Source organism: Meles meles, chromosome 2, assembly GCF_922984935.1.
Source record: "Meles meles chromosome 2, mMelMel3.1 paternal haplotype, whole genome shotgun sequence".
NCBI lineage: Eukaryota > Metazoa > Chordata > Mammalia > Carnivora > Mustelidae > Meles > Meles meles.
Window position 1 is genome coordinate 84,248,948 of NC_060067.1, and position 21,143 is coordinate 84,270,090.

At 35.8% G+C, this 21,143-nt stretch overlaps 1 protein-coding gene and 1 pseudogene across 13 annotated transcripts in view; both read right to left on the reverse strand.

The window, feature by feature from the left end:
* The window catches only part of ABHD18 (abhydrolase domain containing 18), a 54,766-nt gene that overhangs the window by 21,146 nt on the left and 12,477 nt on the right, over positions 1 to 21,143 (reverse strand). For 5 of the 13 annotated variants that reach the window (XM_045991290.1, XM_045991271.1, XM_045991262.1 and 2 more), the window contains exons 4-7: positions 15,128 to 15,228; positions 7,551 to 7,629; positions 7,364 to 7,448; positions 5,551 to 5,578 (exon numbers count right to left, since the gene is read on the reverse strand). In XM_045991290.1, coding sequence (XP_045847246.1) covers positions 5,551 to 5,578; positions 7,364 to 7,448; positions 7,551 to 7,629; positions 15,128 to 15,228 — 293 coding nt within the window. Of the gene's footprint in view, positions 1 to 5,550; positions 5,579 to 6,938; positions 7,006 to 7,363; positions 7,449 to 7,550; positions 7,630 to 15,127; positions 15,229 to 21,143 lie in introns of those variants that run through there. The other 8 variants (XM_045991324.1, XM_045991346.1, XM_045991317.1 and 5 more) reach the window with 4 other exon arrangements.
* On the reverse strand, positions 5,977 to 6,128 carry LOC123937688 (annotated as a pseudogene).

Genomic DNA, 21,143 nt, shown 5'->3' on the forward strand with positions numbered 1-21,143 from the left:
CTTCAAAGCAGGGGCTGACTCTCTTCTTAGGGGCTAATTGCAGCTGGTATCTTTAAGTTGAAGCCAGGAATCATTTATCATTTCAAAGATCCTAGAACTATCAAAAATTATGCTAAATCTACTATGCCTTGCTCTATAAATGGAACAACAAAGCTAAAGCAACAGTGCATCTATTGACAACATGGTAATGGACTATTTTAAGCCCACTGTTGAGATCTACTTGCTCAGAAAAAAGATTCCTTCTAAAACATGACTACACTGCATTGACAATACATCTGGTTACCCAAGAGTTCTGATGGGGATGTACAACAAGATTAATATTTTCAGGCCTGCTAACACAGTATCTATTTTATAGCCCACGGGTCAAGAAATAATTCTGACTTTCAAGTCTTATTATTTAAGAACTGCATTTCAGACAACTATCATATGATCTCCCTGATATGAGGAAGTGGAGATTCAACGTGGGGGGTTTGGGGGATAGGAAAAGAATAAATGAAACAAGATGGGATCGGGAGGGAGACAAACCATAAGAGACTCTTAATCTCACAAAACAAACTGAGGGTTGCCGGGGGGGAGGGGAGTAGGGAGAGGGTGATGGGGTTATGGACACTGGGGAAGGTATGAGCTATGGTGAGTGCTGTGAAGTGTGTAAACCTGGTGATTCACAGACCTGTACCCCTGGGGCTAATAATACATTATATGTTAATAAAAAAAAAAAAAAAAGAATTGCATTTCATAAGGCTATAGCTACCACAGGTAGTGGCTCCTCTGATGGATCTGGGCAAAGCGAACTGAAAACTTTCTGGAAAGGGGTCACCATTCTAGATGCCAGTATGATCACTTGTGATTCACAGGAAGAGATCAAAATATCAAGTTCACAGGAATTTGGAATAATCTGATTCCAACCCTCATGGACGACTTTGATTTTCAGTGGGGTAAGAAACTGCAGATGTGGTAGAAATAACAAAGTCACTAGAACTAGAAGTAAAGCCTGAGGATGAGACTGAATTTCTGCAATCTCATGATAAACCTTTAATGGACAAGGAATTGCTTCTTGTGGAGGAGCAAAGACAATGCTTTTTTTTTGTTTGTTTGTTTTATTTATTCATTTTGACAGAGAGAGAGATCACAAGTAGGCAGAGAGGCAGGCAGAGAGAGGAAGGGAAGCAGGCTCCCTGCGGAGCAGAGAGCCCGATGCGGGGCTTGATCCCAGGACCCTGAGATCATGACCTGAGCTGAAGGCAGCGGCTTAATCCACTGAGCCACCCAGGAGCCCCAAGACAATGCTTTCTTGAGATGAAATCTAAACCTGGTCAAGATGCTGTGAAGACTGCTGAATGACAACAAAAGATTTAGAATATTATATAAACTTAGTTGTTAAGTTAGTGGCGGGGTTTGAAAGGATGAACTCCCAATTTGGAAGTTCTATTGTGGGTAAAATGCTATGAAACAGCATCACATGCTTCTGGGAAATTGTGAAAGAAAAAGTAAATCGATGTGGCAAACTTCATTATTGTTTTAAGAAATTACCACAGCCATCCAACCTTCAGTAACCACCACCTTGATCAGTCAGCAGTCAGCAACACTGAGGCAAGACCCTCCTCCAGCAAAGATCATGCCTTGCTGAAAGCTCTGATAATGGTTACCATTTTTTGCAATAAAGCTTTTTTATTTTATGTTATTTTATTGAAGTATAGTTGACACACAATGTTACATTAGTTTCAGGTGCACAACATAGTGAGTTGACAAGTCTGTATGTATGCTGTGGTCACCACAACTGTAGCTACCATCTGTCACCACCATATACCGCTGTTACAATACCAATGACTATATTCCCTATGCTGTACTTTTTATTCCTGTGATTTATTCATTCCATAACTGGAAGCAATATATTTTTTTAAAGATCCATTTATTTATTTTAGTGATAGAGAGATGGGGGGCAGTGGGAGATGGAGAGAGGCAGACTCCCTACTGAGCAGGGAGTCCCAATACAGAGCTTGATCCCACGACCCTGAGATCATGATCTGAGCCAAAATCAAGAGTCAGATGCTCAACTGACTGAGCCACCCAGGTGCCCCAGCAATATTTTTAAATTAAGGTATGTACATTGTTTTTTTTTTTTTTTAGACATAATGATATTGCATACTTAACAGACTACAGTATTGTATAAACATAAATTTTATAAGCACTGGAAACCAAAAAATTAATTTCAGTTGTTTTATTGCAATATTCCCTTTACTGCAGTGGTCTGGAACTGAACCCACAATATCTCCAAGGTATGCCTGCATAGTGATTAAAAAACAATACTATCTTATTACTAAAGTGTCCAAATTAGAATCTATCTTCAAAACTTAGTTCATATAAAGACATATGTGATTGGCTTCTGGAAGAAAGCTTGTCAAGGTGTACAAAAATTCATTTTATCAATGGTTATTATATGTAAATGTAGAGTGATTATGCACAAACACCAGGTGTCAGAAGAATGTCAAGTTGTGAAAAACAGAATTCTGGCCCCTAAAGAGCTTATATCCACTATCCTACCACATCCTCTCAGAGCTCTAAGTCCTTACGGAAGAATTTATGGAAACTCTGTCAAAACAGATCATACATGTGCTTCCTCATAAAAAAGCCCATGTATCCTTATATTTGTTTGTTATCCTCATTCCAATTTTCTATTTATTATCAAATAACTGCCCTGATTATGTATTTTGGCCTGATATGGAAGTCTAAATTCTCAGATACACCTCAGTTGTTGTTGTGGTTTTTTAAAGATTTTATTTATTTAGGGGCGCCTGGGTGCCTCAATGGGTTAAGCCTTTGCCTTCGGCTCGGGTCATATCTCAGGGTCCTGGGATCGAGTCCCGCATTGGGCTCTCTGCTTGGCAGGGAGCCTGCTTCCTCCTCTCTCTCTGCCACTTGTGATCTCTGTCAAATAAGTAAATAAAATCTAAAAAAAAAAAAAAAGATTTTATTTATTTATTTGGCCGAGAGAGAGCACAAGCAGGGGAGCGGAGAGGGAGACGTAGGCTTCCCCATTGAGCAGGGAGCCCAGTGTGGGGTTGATCCCAGGACCCTGGGATCATGACCTGAGCCCAAGGCAGACGCTCAACTGAGTGAGCTACCCAGGCACCCCTCAGTTTGCTCTTTCATATAACAGTTACTGATGTGGGGACAGTTGTTCTTTGTACCAGTGGACCCAGTTTCAAAAACTTTAAACACTGAAAATAGGCATAAGATGCCTTTGAAAAGAGATTAAAAAAATAATTTTTTATTACTTAAATTGTAAGCCATTTCTTAAAATGAATTACTTGAAAAATCAAGTATTATATTTCTTGGATATATGATATGTGATAGAATATATTTTATAAGTATGATTCTCATATCAAGTCTGTGTACAAGAAATTATATAGTATTTCTACTTTATAAATGAAGTAGGTAACTTCTATCTTCTACCTACTACTATAAATGTAGTAGGTAACAGATACTTAGACCAAGGTCATACAATTATTAAATGGCAAGTTACGACTATAACCTATGTCTGTGTGACTCCAAAGTCAAAGTCTTTGCATTAAACCCATGCTGCCTCTAACTACAACTCAAGAAACTCTTTTGGATTTTTAAGCACCAATAAACAGGGTAAAAATGACATGCCTAATTCTGAATTCAGAAATTGGTTCCAGGGTAAGAATTCTTTTTTTTTTTTTAGATTTTATTTATTTATTTTTTTGTGAGAGAAAGAGCACACTAGCAGAGGGAGAAGCAGGCAGAGGGAGAAACAGGCTCCCCACCAAGCAAGGAGCCCGAAGTAGGACTTGATCCCAGGAACCTGAGATCATGACCCGAGCCAAAAGCAGATGCTCAGCCGACTGAGCCACCCACGTGTCCCCAGAGTAAGAATTCTTTATTTAGCTTGGACATTAATTTTCACATTTCATAAGGTTTATTCTTTTATATATATATATATATATAAAATATATATGTGCATAAATGTGTGTATGTGTGTGTGCATATATATATGTGTGTGTGTATGTGTGTATATATATAATTTTTTTATACAAATAACAATTTCCCCACATCAATAATTGTTATATAAAAGAGCAAACTGAGGGTATCTCAGTCAGCTGAGCGTCTGCCTTGGGCTCAGGTCATGATCTCAGGGTCCTGGGATCAACCCCCACATTGGGCTTCCTGCTCAATGGGGAAGCTTACTTCTCCCTCTCCCGCTCCCCTGCTTGTGCTCTCTCTTTATATTCTTTTATATATCTATACATATGGAATATATATATATATATATTCCATATATATATATCACTTCCATATATATATTCCATATATATATATATATCACTTCTTTCCATCTCCATTGCCATTCCTTAAAGTTGCTTTTTCCCTCCTGCATTATTTCAATAGCTTCCTATTTCATTTTTCTGCTGCTACTCTTGTGTCAGTAAACCAAAAGGAGCCTTTAAAAGCACAAATCAGATCATTTCTCTGCTTAAAATCCTCCAAAGGTTTCCAGCTGCACTTACAGTAAAATTCAACACAAATGGCTCTTCATAAATCTGGTCCTTGCCTACATTTCTGACTTCATCTTATACTACTCTCTCACCTCATGCTTATATCAGACTTTTTCATTTATTTGTCCTTCTCTGAGGTTTCCTCCAGATCTTCACCATGGTGGCTCCTTCCCATGTCCTCACATCTAATACTTTTCCAACTCTCTATTTACCCTCTATTATTCTTTTTTTTTTTTAAAGATTTTATTTATTTATTTATTTGACAGAGAGAGAGATCACAAGTAGGCAGAGAGGCAGACAGAGAGAGAGGAGGAAGCAGGCCTCCCGCGGAGCAGAGAGCCCGATGCGGGGCTCGATCCCAGGACCCCGAGACCACGACCCGAGCCGAAGGCAGCGGCCCAATCCACTGAGCCACCCAGGCGCCCCCCCCTCTATTATTTTTTACTTGATTGCCTGGCCTTATTTTCTTCACGACATTAATAAATATTCAAAATCATCTTATTTATTTTTATCTATTTCCCATTCTAGAATATAAGCTCTATGACAGTAAGGACCTTGTCTTTTTGTTGCTAACTTCCCAGTGTCTCAGATCAAACATTTATTCAATGAATCAAAACCAAACACAATACACAGATTATAGAAATGCAAAAAATTGCCTTCAAAGTTCATCACTTTAAAGACCAAAAAGAGATTAGACTACCTATACCACAAATTGTAAGAATAAAGAGTGGTGTTTAATTTTACAAAGTAAATGTACTTTAAGAAACAAATGTTTTAATACTTTTTTAGTTACCACTTACAAATAAAATACATCTTCCATCTATTAAAAATTTCTTATCTTTTTATCAAACATTTTAAGTGAAAAAGCTTAAAATAGAAATTTAGGTCAACATTCCTACCACAGTTTTATAACAGAATTTTTTCCCCATATAACATTTGCAAGTAAAACTTAGAAATGATTAACTGAAGACTAACGAAAACTTTAATTTAATTTGGTATAAAGACTACCAAAGTGAAGGTGAAATATACTTACATTTGGTCCTTGGGTTTCCTGCAGCCATTTAAGAATGTGGGTCAAAGAGAAAGTTTTAAAATAATTAAATATAGTCTGTGTCTCAAAACACATTAACTTAAGCAACACAGCTACATCTGAACACAATTTGATACTGAAATAACTTTTTTAATTATCTCAAATAGGCTGTTGAGGAGTTCTCAGGTTTTTCAACTTGATTTTTTTTTCTTTTTTAAAACAGCCTTACTGATATCACATATCATACAATTCACCCATTTTAAGGGCACAGTTTAATATGTTTAGTATATTCACAGGGGTGTGAGATCTAAAACTTAATTTTTTAAATGAAGGGTTTTTTTCATTTTTAATGTTGATTATAGAAAATCCAAAAAATATAGAAAAGCATATTAGAAGAAAAACTACTTCATCTGCAGACAACCATATTAATATTTTGGTATATTTCCAGTATTTTTTCCTTATGCACAGGTTTTTCTTTTATGGACTTTCTGTTTTTAGGTTTTTTGCATATCTATGTCAATTAGCAATAATCGCGCCTCGGATAAACCTCATTGGCTACGATACTGCCACTGCGCAAAGCTGCATATCTATGTCATACCACAGAGTTCTGTTTCCTATTTTGGCATTATACTTTTCATAAATTACTGTAAACTTTTAAATAATAACTAACCACTAAATTTACTGAATGTTTGTTATTTACCAGGCACCATTCTAGATAGCATTAAGTACTTAATACTAGGAATAATTTCAGAGATTATTCCCATTTACCAATGAAGAGGTTAAAAGGTTAAGTAACACATTTGAGGTCATACAGATAACTAAGTGGTAGAGCAAAAAACATAACCAACTGCATAATATTCTAATGTTATGAGCCATAATTTACTCAACTCTTTTTCTATTATTAGACATTTAAGCCATTCCTAATGTCTTACTATTCTAAATAAAGCTATATAAATATTTTTATCACTTTCTCTTTTCTTTGTTTTTTTTTTGTTTGTTTGTTTGTTTTTTTTAAGAGACCGGGGAGAGGGGGCAGGGCGGAGGGAGAGAGAGAATCTTAAGCAAGCACCATGCCCAACATCTCACAACCCTGAGATCATGACCTGATCTGAAATCCAGTCATCCAGTTAACTGATTGAGCCACCCAGGCACTTAGTATTTTATCCTTAGAATAAATTTCCAAGAATCAAGATTACTCTGTCAAGGGACATAAAATGTTTTAAGGTTCCTGATACATATGGCAAAATGCTTTCCCAAAGAATTAAAGTGGTTTTCACAGCCATTAGTAGTAAGAGTGCCTATTTTATTTTTTTACAATAGCCTCACAACTATTGCATTTTATTTTTTAAATCTTTGGTAATGTTGCTTTAACTTTACATTTCTCTTATTACCAGCAATGTTGAACATTTCTTTATATCTGTGCATCACTTTCGTTTCTTCTTCTGGGAATAGTCTGACGTCATCTTGAAAGTTAAGTTAAGTACTGTTCTAAACCTCAACTGATGACTTACATGTAAATCCATTTAAAACAAGAGTGTTTCATTAAGAGCAAACATTTGACTTAATGTTAAAATCCAACATAAGTTTTATAAGAAAAAGAAGTACAGTTTATCTTTATTATACAGTAGAAGCATAAATCTCTACATTGGTTTTTTTAAATAAAATAAATTTTCACTTCTTTTCATTCTTGCTTAAATATTTTTTGAACTGACAACTAAATTTAACTGGTTTAGAAAAGTTGGTTACTATCTATCATTCTTTTTGGTGACTAAATCTATCAATAAATAAAAGATTTCTAAGTATCACAAAAGGATATAATAAGGGTTTTCTAACAACAAAGAAGCAATTCGGGCTTCTTTAATCATAGGACGAGCCATTAGTGTTCGTCGTCTCCAGTAATGCTACATAAAGAAAAGATGACATATTTAAAGAATATAATAACCACATCTGTGTTACACAATATGTTAACAAATAGGGATTAAGTCATTATAAGACAGTCTTACATGATCTCCTGTTCCAGCAAGATGAATGCATACAGGTTTATATTTGCTGTTCCATTCTTTAGGAACAATAAGTTGGAACCTATTTAAAATAAAAACAGATCTGTGAAATTATCTTTAAAAGGTTTTTAATACAAACTTTCAATTTGTAAAAGTTACATAATTAAATTATTTGGGAGAGAAGATCATTCAGAATTTTAACATTCATATTATGATTAATGTCTGCAAAAGGCAACTAAGATATTATAAATTTGCTTTGTGTTAGCATATTAAAACATTAAATACAATATAAACACGGAATTTATTGTAGTCATTTTTACCTTGTTCAATACCACAACTTTATAAATGCATAATGAAATATTCTTATTTTGCAGTGAAATCAATACATCTGAGTAAGTCTTAGAAAAAAACAACTCTTTAGATAGCTCTGCTTTTTCTCCTTGTAGGAACAATGCTTAGTTGTACAAGCTATTGATGTATCAATAGAACAGTCTGTTATCAATTTTTTTTTTCAATTTGTAGAGTGTAAAAGCAACTCATGGCAGAAAAAAACAGTTTTCCCTATTTGTTATCTTCTTATTGTAGTATTTTGCCTTTCATTTAATGTTTTCTTCCTATAGAACTTATTTTTTAATTGTGGTAAAATACATGTTAACATGTGTTTTTCCATTTTAATCATTTTTAAGTTGTACAGTTCAGTGACATTAAGTACATTTACATTGCTGTGCAACAATCACCACCATTCATCTTCAGATCTTTATTTTCCCAAACTGATTTACTTGTCTTTTTAATTTCTTTAGCAGTAGATATTTTAGAATTATTATCGTAGTATAATACTGCACTCGGTCAACTCAAGGTTTGACCTTAGATAGCTGCATTCTTGGGCAACTTAAACCCCAATTCTGAGCTTATTTTGCTTGGACGGGGGACAATATCACTAGTTATCTGTTATTAGTAAATTATGCAATACAGAACACAGACAAGTACATTCAGAAGAGTTCAATGGTTATTTCTGTTTTGTGCTCATGGGAACTAATTCGCAATTTTTAATCTCAAAAAACTAGCAATGTTAACAACTCTGCTTCGTTTTACATTCTCAGAATTGTACTGCTTCTTTATATTTTCATGATTTGTGGGAAATGAAAACATTTTAAGATGTTTCCCTTAGAAAGCTGGATATTGCTGCTATTTTTTTTTTTCCCTTCCGTCCCATAGCAGTGCATATAAAGGTTCCATTATGGACAATAGCTTTAAATTAAAAGGAATATTTTATTTTATTTTATTTAAAGATTTTTATTTATTTGACAGACAGAGAGCACATGTAGGCAGAGAGGCAGGCAGAGAGAGAGGAGGAAGCCGACTCCCTGCTGAGCAGAGAGCCCGATGCGGGGCTCGATCCCAGAACCCTGAGATCATGACCTGAGCCGAAGGCAGAGGCTTTAACCCACTGAGCCACCCAGGTGCCCCAAAAGGAATATTTTATTACAGTAATAACAACCACTTGTTTAGCAGAGGTTATTAATTAGTCCGTCTGCTTTTATTATAGTATCTTCTCACAGAGTATTTTCCAATGCCCATGATAAATGGGTATAGTTCACGTGAGCTTCTCTGCTATAGTTGATTAGTTGATTGGGCCTGGAGTAGGCCAAATTAGGGCAATAAGATTTGTTCTTTTGGTAATCTGGAAGTAGGACCGTCTCTAGATTCTGTTGAGCTTTTGGACATGAAAGCTCTGTGGAGGTGTGGTAGCTATTTTTTGTCAGCTGCATGAGAAACAGAGAAAGTCAACCTACCCACAAAGAAATGACATGGGTCATAAAGAGAAATAAGAAACCATAAAGCATGCAGGAAAAGGAGGTAGGGGAAGTATCTATATAGATCTTAATGGCTATTTTCCTTCTAAAATCTCTCTTTAAAAAAAAATAATATAACATATATTATTAGTTTCAGGTATATAACATAACGAATTGATATATGTATATATTGTAAAATGATCATTACAGTAAGTTAACACATAGCTACAAAATTCTTTTTCTGCAATGATAACTTTTTTAAGATCTACTCTCATATGACCTTACTGATATGTGGTATTTAAGAAACAAGGCAGAGGATCATAGGGGAAGAAGGGAAAAATGAAACAACACGAAACCAGAGAGGGAGACAAACCATAAGAGACTCTTAATCCTAGGAAACAAACTGAAGGCTGCTGGAGAGGAAGGGGGTGGGAGGATGGGGTAATGTGGTGATGGACATTGGGGAGCATATGTGTTGTAATGAGCACTGGGTATTACATATGACTGATGAATCACATACCTGTACCCCCGAAACAAGTAATACATTATATATTAACTGAATTTAAATTTTAAAAAAGACTACACACATACACACACACACACATATATGTATATATATATAAAAAATCAAATTTTTTGAAAACCTACTCTCAACAATTTTCAAACATGCAGTATTTGGATTACCTATAGTCACCATGCTGTATATTACATCCTCAAGATTTACCTGTTTTATAACTGGAAGTGTGTACCTTTGACCACTTTCACCCATTTCACCCACCCCCACCTCCAACGCTGGCAACTATCAGTCTGTTCTCTGTATTTATGAGCTCAAGGTGGTGGTGGTTGTTTTAGATTCTACATTTAAGGGAGATCATATGGTATTTGTCTTTCTCTGTCTGACCTATTTCACTTAGCATGATGTTCTCAAGGTCCATTCATGTCATTGCAAATGCGAGAATTATTTCTTTCTTTTTTCTTTTTTTTTTTGGTCTGAATGATACTGCACTCTCTGTACTTACAAATTCTTTACACTTTTATCCATTGATGGACACTTAGGTTGTTTCTATGATTTAGCTATTGTAAATAATGCTGCAATGAACATAGGGGTACAGGTCTCTTCCCAAGTTAACGTTCTTGTTTCCCTCAAATAAATATCTAGACGTGGAACAGCTGGATCATATGTTAGTTCTATTTTAAATTTTTTGAGGAACTTCCATAATGTTTCCCATAGTGGCTACAGTAATTTAAAAAAGAGCTCCCTTTTTTCCAAATTTTTACCAACGCTTATTATCTCTTGTCTTTTTCATAACAGCCATTCTAACAGGTGTGAGATAATATCTCATTGTTGTTTTGCTTTTGGTATTTGGTATTCTGGGGTCTGTTTTTACAACACACCATTTTCTTGATGATTAGTGATGTTGAGCACATTTTCAGGTACCTGCTGACCATATGTATGTCTTCTTTGGAAAAAATGTCTATTCCATTCCTCTGACCATTTTTTAATCACTTGTTTTTTTTGCTATTAAATTATATGAGTTTTTAAATATATTTTAATATTACCTCTTATTAGATAGAGGATTTGTAAATATTTTCTCCCATTTCACTGACTGCCTTTTCATTTTGTTGATGGTCAATCAGCTTTGCTGTGCAAAAGCTTTTTAGTTTGATGTAGTGTCAGTTGTTTATTTTTGCTTTCATTGCCTTTGCTTTGCTGTCAGATCCAAAAAATCAACTCCAAGACTGATGTGAAGGAGGTGACCACCCATGTTTTCTTCTAGGAGTTTTATAGTTTCAGCATTATGTTCAAGTCTTTACTCCATTTTGAGTTAATTATTTGGTACAAGATAATTGGTCCAGTTTCATTCTTTTGCATGTGGCTATCCAGTCTCTCTAACACCATTTATTGAAGAGATTCTCCCCATTGTATATTCTTGGTTTTTTTTTTGTCATAAATTAATTGACCATATATGGTGGGTTTATTTCTGGGCTCTCTACTCTGCTTCATTGACCACTGTGTCTGTTTTTATGCCAGTATCATACTCTTTTGACTACTATAGATTTGTAGTATAATAGTTTGAAATCAGGGAGTATGATGCCTCTGGATTTGTTTCTTCTTACTCAAGATTGCTTTGGCTAGTCAGGTTTTCTTGTGGTTCCATAAAAAATTTAAGATTATTTGTTCTACTTCTTGGAAAAATTCCATTGCATCTGTAGATTGCAAAGGTATAGACATTTTAGCAATATTAATTCTTCTAATCCATAAGCATGGAATCTCTTTCATTTGTGTCATCTTCAATTTCTTTCATCAATGTCTTATAGTTTGCAGCATACAGGTCTTTCACCTCCTTGGTTAAAATTATTCATAGGTATTTTATTCTTCTTGATACAACTGTAAATAGGACTGTCTTCTTAATTTTTCTGATGGCTTGTGTTTAATGTACAGAAATGCAACTGATTTTTGTATCCTGAATTTGTATCCTACAACTTTACTGAACTTGTTTACAAGTTCTAGCAGTTTTTTGGTAAAGCCTTCAGGCTTTTCTATACATAATATCATGTCATCTATAAACAGTTTTACTTCTTCCTTTCTGATTTGGATTCCTTTCTTTTTCTTGTCCAATTGCTCTGTTTAGGACTTCCAATATTCTGTTCAATAAAAGTGGTAACAGTGTGCATACTTGTCTTGTTCCTGGTATTAGAGGAAAAGATTTTAGTTTGTCACCATTTAGTATGATGCTAGCCATGAACTTGTTATAGATGGCCTTTATTATATTGACATATGTTCCTTCCATAAAGTTTGTTGAGAGTTTTTATCCTAAATGGATGTTGAATTCTGTCAAATGGTTTTCCTATTTCTATTGAAATCAACAAATGATTTTTATCCTTCATTTTGTCTATGTGGCACACAATATGATTTGTCTACCACATAAACATAGTGATTGATTTGCAGATTTTGAACCATCTTTGTATCCCTGGTATAAATCCCACTTAATCATGGTATATGATCCTTTTTGTGTATTGTTGAATTTGGATTGCTAGTATTTTGGGGGGGATTTTTACATCTACGTTCAGTAGGAATACCGGCTTATAATTATCTTTTCCTGTGGCTTGTCTGGTTTTGGTATCAAGGTAATGTTGGCCTTGTAAAATGAATTTAGAAGGCTCCCTCCTCTTCAATTTTTTCAATGAGTTTGATAAGGATTATTATTAATTCTTCTTTAAATGTTCGGCAGAATTCACCAATGTAGCCATCTGGTCGGTCCTCAACTTGTCTTATTGGGAAATTTTTTTTTTTTTTCAATATTTTATTTGACAGAGAGAAATCAGAAGTAGGCAGAGAGACAGGCAGGGAGAGAGAGAGAAGAGGAAGCAGGCTCCCTGCCGAGCAGAGAGCCGATGCGGGACTCGATCCCAGGACCCTGAGATCATGACCCGAGCTGAAGGCAGAGGCTTTAACCCACTGAGCCACCCAGGCGCCCCGGGAAATTTTTGATTACTGATTAAATCTCCTTATGGGTATCTTTTCAGATTTTGTATTTCTTCATGATTAAGTCTTGGTAGGTTGTATATTTCTAGGAATTCATCCATTTCTTCTAGGTTGTCCAATTGGTTGGCATATAGTTATTCACAGTAGTCTCTTATGATTCTTTGTATTTATGCATAATCAACAATAATGGTTCCTCTTTCATTTCTAATTTTACTTGAGACTTCTCTCTTTCTTAGTAGTCTAGCTAAAAGCTTATCTGTTTTGTTTATCTTTTCAAAAACACAGCTCTTAGTTTCATTGATCTTTTCTATTATTGTTATAGTCATTAATTTATTGTCTGATTTATACTAATTTCTTGCTTCTACTAAATTTGGGCTTAGTTTGTTCTTCTTCTTCTTCTTTTTTTTTTTTTGTTCCTGGTGTAAACTTAGGTTGTTTATTTTTATAAAAGATCTTTCTTTTGAGGCGCCTGGGTGGTTCAGTGGGTTAAAGCCTCTGCCTTTGGCTCAAGTCATGTGCTCAGCAGGGAGCCTGCCCCTCGGCCTACTTGTGATCTGTCTGTCAAATAAATAAAATCTTTAAAAAATATATTTCTTTTTTCTTAATGTAGGTGTTTATCACTATGAACTTCCATCTTAGAACTGCTTTTGCTGTAATCCATAAATTTGGGTATGTTGTTATTTCCATTATCATTTGTCCCAAGGTGCTTTTTGATTTCTCTTTTGATTTCTTCTTTGAGCCCCTGGTGTTTTGACAGCATGCTGTTTAACCTACAAATATTGTGAGTTTTCCAGTTTTCTTCTTATTTCTAGTTTCATACCAATATGGTTGGAAAAGATGCTAGATATGATTTCAATTTCTAAATTTATTAAGATTTGTTTTGTAAATAATATATGATCTATTCTGGTGAATGCTCCCTGTGCATTTTAAAAGAATGTGTATTCTGATGCTGTTGGAAACAATGTTTTGTGAATGTCAGTTAAGTCCATCTGGTCTAATGGATAGTTTGAATTCAATGTTTTCTTACTGATTTTCTCTCTGGATTATCTATCCATTATTGCAAGTCAAGTATCAAAGCTCCCTATTGTTATTGTACTGCTGCCTTCAAGTCTGTTAATTTCTTTTATATATTTAGTTCCTATGTTGGGTGCCTAAATATTTATAAATGTTATAATCTCTCATAAGATTGATCCCTTTATCATTATATAATGACCCTCTTTGTTCCTTATCCAATCTTTGTCTTTTTTTTTTTTTTAAGATTTTATTTATTTATTTGACAGAGAGAAATCACAACTAGGCAGAGAGAGAGAGGGAAGCAGGCTCCCTGCTGAGCAGAGAGCCCCATGCGGGACTCGATCCCAGGACCCCGAGATCATGACCTGAGCCGAAGGCAGCAGCTTAACCCACTGAGCCACCCAGGCGCCCCTCCAATCTTTGTCTTAAAGTCCATTTTGTATGGTATAATATAGCTACCTCTACTTTCTTTTGATTTTCATTTGAATGGAATATCCTTTTCATCTCTTCACTTTCAGTCTGTGTATGTCCTTACATTTGAAGTGAGTCTGTCTTTAACAGAGAGAGTGAGTAAGCCAGCTCAGCAGGTTATACTTATGTAAGTAATCTCTACTCCCAATGTGAGGCTCAAACTCACACCCTGTGATCAAAGAGTCACATGCTCTTCCAACTGAGCCAGCCAGGTGCCACTGAAGTGAGTCTCTTATAGACAGCATACAGTTATGTGCTCACTTCGGCAGCACATATACTAGACAGCATACAGTTAGGTCCTACTTTTTAATCCATTCAGCCACTCTAAGTCTTTTGATTAGACAATTTAGTTGATTTACATTTAAAGTGATTATTGATAGATATGAATTTACTATTGCCAATTTGTTTATTGTTTTCTGACAGTTTTATTACTTTTTTGTTCCTTTCTTCTTTTCGTCTCTTCCTTTGTGATTGGATGATTTTCTCTAAAGGTATGTTTACATTTATTTCTTCTTACCTTTTGTTTATCCAGTAGGTTTTAGCTTTGTGTTCTTTCAGGCTTATACAAATCATTTTATACTTATAACAGTCTATTTTAAGATGATAATGACTTAAATTTGAATACATACTATAAAGCTCCATATTTTTATTCTGTCCCAACCCACGGTTAATGGGAGCAATGCCAAATAATGATTGTAATTAATACTAGCAATTAAAAATAACATGGCATTGATTTTATTGTAATTATAAATACAAAAATAACTTACTACAAAAAAATAACTTACTACTTTAACTTTCTGAATAAAATTTCTTACCTTGCAATAACAGATTCAATTGGCATTATATCAGGCACATAGTGGGCCATGGGGGAAACAAAGTGTCCATCTAGGATCTTACAGTCTGATTGCTCTTCAATCTAAGAGAAAAGCAAAACCAAAATGCATACATGTAGCTAAGATATCTTGGTCTATCATACATGTTTCCTATTAAAAAAGTTCTATTCAATCAAAAACTTTTTATCACTAGTGACTACATATTCTTTTGCCTCAGTCAGCCTGCTTGCTTGCTTGCTTGCTTTTGATTTATTTTAGAGACAGACAGTAAGCAAGCTCAGCAGGTAGGGGCAGAGGGAGAGAGAGTCTCAAGCAGACTTCATGTTGAGTGCAGAGTCTGATGTGGGACTTGATCTCACGTCCCTGGGATCATAACCTGAGCCCAAACCAAGAGTCTGACACTCACCTGGCTGTGCCACCCAGGTTCCCCCTCCCCCCAAGTCAGCTTCCTAAAAACATGGCTCTTATACACATTTCTTTGCCTTTTATATCCTTTACTGCAGGCTAATTGGAAAAGTACACTAAAAGGTGTCTGAGTGGTTCAGTTGGTTCAGTGTCTGCCTTTAGATCAGATCATGATATCAGGGGCCTGGGATGGAGTCCTGTTTCTCCCTCTGCCCCCCTCCACCTCATTTGTTTTCTCTCTCAAATAAATACATAAATAAAATTTTTTAAAAAGGAGAAGTAAACTATAAATAAAGCTCATTTGTACAACAGCATGAAGACAAAATAAAATACTAGCTGTAAGAACTTAAAAATATAAAAATAACCATAAGAACAATTTACAAAGAAACTGTAAAAATAATTTATCAAAATCAAATAAGGGTTGACTTAATGCTAAATATGTTAGAATGGCTCATTTTAAGAAATCCATTGATGCAAGGCCCCTGGGTGGCTCAGACATTAAGCGTCTGCCTTCAGTTCAGGTCATGATCCCAGGGTGCTGGAATCAAGCCCACATAGGGATCCCTGCTTGGCAGGAAGCCTGCTTCTCCCTCTCCCACTCCCCCTGCTTGTGTTCCCTCTCTCGCTGTCTCTCTCTGTCAAATAAATAAATAAAATCTTAAAAAAAAAATCCATTGATTCAATGAGTCGTGTAAACACATCAAATAGGGAAAAATATATAATTACATATATAGCAAAGGCATTTAATATTTAACACCTAAACTTTCCCCTCCTCAAACAGTTATTTTTTTCAAGACTTACTTAGTTTTTGAGAGAGATAACATGAGCATGAGGAGGGGCAGAGGGAAAGAATCTCAAATAGACTCCCTGCTGAACATGGAGCCTGATACAGGGCTTGATCCCACCATCCACAAGATCATGATCCAAGCCAAAACCGAGTCAGATAATCAATTGAGCCACCAAAAAATATATTTTTTATATATTTTATGTTTTTCTAAAGATTTTATTTATTTTAGAGAGAGAGAGAGAGAAAGTGAGCATGAGCATGAGCAGGGGAAGGGGCAGAGGGAGAAGCAGATACCCTACTGAGTAGGGAGCCTCACATGGGGCCCAATCCCAGGATACTGGGATCAAGACTTGAGCCAAAGGCAGATGCCCAAATGAGCCACCCAGGTGCCCCAAGTTATTATTATTATTATTTTAATCTTTATCAGGTCAATAGTCAAAATGAAATTAGCAGTAAACACCACATATTTTCATTAAAATTGAAAACAAACAAAAAACTATATCTGTGGATACTATATATATATATATCTATATATATATATACATATCCAGCTCATTTTTTAAACTAACATGTTTACATGTTAGTTAGGGGTACAGGTCTGTGAATCATCAGGCTTACACATTTCACAGCACTCACCATAGCACATACCCTCCCCAATGTCCATAACATGGACACCCTACCCTTCCCCCCACCCCCAGCAACCCTCAGTTTGTTTCATGAGATTAAGAGTCTCTTAAGGTCTGTCTATGTCCCAATCCCATCTTGTTTCATTTTTTTTCCTCCCTACCCACAATGACCCCTGCCCCATCTCTCAAATTCCTCATATCAGAGAGATCATATGATAATTGTCTTTCTCTGATTGACTTATTTCACTTAGCATAATACCCTCTAGTTCCATCCATGGCATTGCAAATGGCAAGATTTCAGGGTTTTTTTGTTTTTTTGTTTTTTTTTAAAGATTTATTTATTTGACAGACAGAGATTACAAGTAGGCAGAGAGGCAGGCAGAGAGAGAGAGAGGAGGAAGCAGGTTCTGCGCTAAGCAGAGAGCCTGATGCGGGGCTCGATCCCAGGACCCTGGGATCATGACCCGAGCTGAAGGCAGAGGCTTTAACCCGCTGAGCCACCCAGGCGCCCCAGATTTCAGGGGTTTTTGATTGCTGCATAGTATCCCATTGTGTGTGTGTGTGTGTGTGTGTGTGTGTGTGTGTGTGTGTGTGTGTGTGTGTGTATACCACATCTTCTTTATCCATTCATCTGTTGATGGACATCTAGGTTCTTTCCATAGTTTGGCTATTATGGACACTGCTCTGCTGCTATAAACATTCAGGTGCATGTGTCCCTTCGGAACCCTACATTTGTATCTTTAGGGTAAATACCCAGTGGTGTGATTGCTGGGTCATAGGGTAGCTTTATTTCAACTTTTTGAGCAACCTCCATACTGTTGCCAGAGTGGCTGCACCAGCCTGCATTCTCGCTAACAGTGTAGGAGGGTTTCCCTTTCTCCGAATCCTCGCCAACATCTGTCATTTCCTGACTTGTTAATTTTAGCTATTCTGTGTGAGGTGGTATCTCACTGTGGTTTTGATTTGTATTTCCCTGATGCCAAGTGATGTGGAGCACTTTTTCATATGTCTGTTGGCGATCTGGATGTCTTCTTTGCCGAAATGTCTGTTCACATCTTCTGCCCATTTCTTTATTTATCAAGCTCATTTTAAACACAAATTTTAGTCAGTAGTGTCAATATCTTATATTAAATAATCCATTTTTTTGCAAATGACTTAAAATGCTACTTTATCATGAAGTAAATTTTTTTTAAAAGATTTTATTTATGTATTTGACAGAGAAAGCAAAAGCAGGTGGAGTACCAGAGGAAGAGGGAGAAGCAGGCTCTCCATTGAGCAGGGAGGCTGATGTGAGGGCCCTAGGATCATGACCTGAGCTGAAGGCAGATGCTTAACCATGTGAGCCACCCAGGCACCCCTATCATGAAGGAAGTTTTATTAAATTCTGGCCACTTATTTTCAATCCTATATTGGTTCTTATTAGTGTATCTCTTTTTTCTCCAGGTTTTTTTTTTTTGTTTTTTTTTTAAGTTTCCAAGTTTTAATTTAAATTCTAGCTAGTTAACATACAGTGCAATTCCAGTTTCAGATGTAGAATTTAGTGATTTATCATTTAACATACAACACCCACAGCAAGTGCCCTCCTTAATACACATTACCTGTCTCACCCATTCCTCCATCTGCCTCCTCTTTGGTACCATCAATTTGTTCTCTATAGTTAAGAGTCTGTTTCTTTACCTCCCGTCATTTTTTTCCCCCTTTGTTCATTTGTTTTGTTTCTTAAATTCCACATGAGTGAAATCGTACGGTATTTGTCTTTCTCACTGACTTATTTTGTTTAGCATTATACTCTCTAGCTCCACCCATGTTGTTGTGAATGGCAAGATTTCATTCTTTTTCATGATTAATATTGCATAATATATATACACATATATGTATATGTATATGTACTTATCCCCCACATGTTCCTTATCCATTCATCAGTCAATGAATACTTGGGCTCTTTCCACAATTTGGCTATTGTTTATAATGCTTATTAGCCTATCTTTTATCTGCAAATCTTGCTGTTTTGATCATGCTGAAACTTTATACCTATTGGTAAATGACTGAACTAGGCTTTACTTAACACTCTTCTTTTTTAGATATTCCTGATCTGATCACACTCTCAAAGTTCTTCCCAAAATAACTTTAGGATCCTTTTATAGACTTTAGTTCTAAACTGAATATTTTAATTAGGATTGCGCTGCATTTTTTGAAAATGGTAAGGAGACCCAATGTGTATGACATGAAATTTCTAATCCAGGAAGTTTTTACATTTTAGTCATCTTTGTGCCTCCTAGTATAGTTTTAAAGTTTTCTTTTTGTATAATTTAGAAGAATAAATTATTTGATAAAGGAGGTAGCACAGATTAATGTCAAAAGGTGTAATAATTCAACAAATAATGTTGGGACAACTGGCAATTTGATAAGAAAAATAGGCAATTTTAGAACCATACATAACATAGATTTAAAAATTAAGCTATAACTCAACAATAAAAAGATGAATAACCCAGTTAAAAAAGAGGCAATGATTTGGAGCACCTGGGTGGCTCAGTCACTTAAGTGTCCAAGTCTTGATTCAGCTCAGGTCATGATCTCAGGATCACAAGATCAAGCACCATGTTGGGTTCCACACTTGGTGGGGAGTTTCCTTGAAATTCTCTCTCTCTCCCTCTCCCTCTGTTTCTCTGCCCCTTATCCTGTCATCACTTTCTCTTTCTAAAATAAATAAATAAATCTTTAAAAAAATGGGCAATGGTTTCACAGATATTTCTTCAAAGAAGATATGCAAATGGCCAATAAGCACATGAAAAGATGCTCAACATCACAATCATAAGGGAAAGGCATACCAAAAATCACAATAAAATATGTTTACACCCACTAGGATAGCTGTTTAATACAAATATTAGTGAAAATGTGGACAAGTTGGAATCATTATGCATTGTTCGTGGGAAAAGTAAAATGGTGCACTTTGGAAAACAGTTTTCAGTTTGTCAAAAAGTTAAACATAGATTTACCATATGACTCAGAAATTCCAGTCCTAGATATATACCTAAATAATTCAAAACATATATCCACAAAAACATTTACACATGAATGTTCATAGTATTATTATTCATAATAGTCAAAAAGCAGAAACCTAAATGTCCATTAGCTGATAAATGGATAAACAAAATGTCATATATCTATACAATGGAATATTAAACAATAAAAAATGAAGTATTGTTAGATAATATGGATGAAACTTGAAAATTAGCTCAGTGAAATAAACCAGACACAAAAGGTCTCATATTATATGATTCCATTTACATGAAATGTCTAGAATCAATGAATCCATACAGGCAGCAAATTAATGACTGCAAGCAGGTAGGAGGCTGTGTGGAAATGGGAAATAACAGCTAATGGATATATGGTTTCTTTTGGGGGAGATAAAAATGTTCTGGAAGCATGTAATGATAGTGGTGATGATTGCATATCTTGGGAATGTAGTAATGAATTACACACTTTAAAAGGGTGAATCCCATGGCGGGTGAATTATATCTCAGTTTTTAAAAATGAAGAGAGATGGTGATGGGGAGAATAGAGGGAGAGGAAGGAACTCTTTAAGAATGCATTCCAAAGAGGGTGCCTGGGTGGCTCAGCAGTTTAAGCCTCTGCCTTCAGCTCAGGTCATGATCTCAGGGTCCTGGGATCGAGCCCCGCAAGGGGTTCTCTGCTCAGTGGGGAGTCTGTTTCTCCCTCTCTCTCTGCCTGCCTCTCTGCCTACTGTGACCTCTCTCTGTCAAATAAATAAATAAAATATTAAAAAAAAAAAAAGAATGCATTCCAAGTGCATTCCAAGGGGTGCCTGGGTGGCTCAGTGGCTTAAAGCCTCTGCCTTCAGCTCAGGTCATGGTCCCAGGGTCCTGGGATCGAGCCCCACATTGGGCTCTCTGCTCAGTAAGCAGCCTGCTTCCCCCGCTCTCTTTGCCTACCTCTCTGCTTACTTGTGATCTCTCTCTGTAGAATAAATAAATAAAATCTTTAAAAAAAAAAAAAAAAAGAATGCATTCCAAGGTCTTAACAATAACTCCTCCTTGGGAGAGAAATGGAATTAAGTGGTGGAAAGGGCAGAAAGTTACAGTTTTGGTTTTTCACTCGGTATGCTTTTAATTTGTTTAAGTCTATGATTTTTAATAGAAAAAAATAGCAATAATAGACA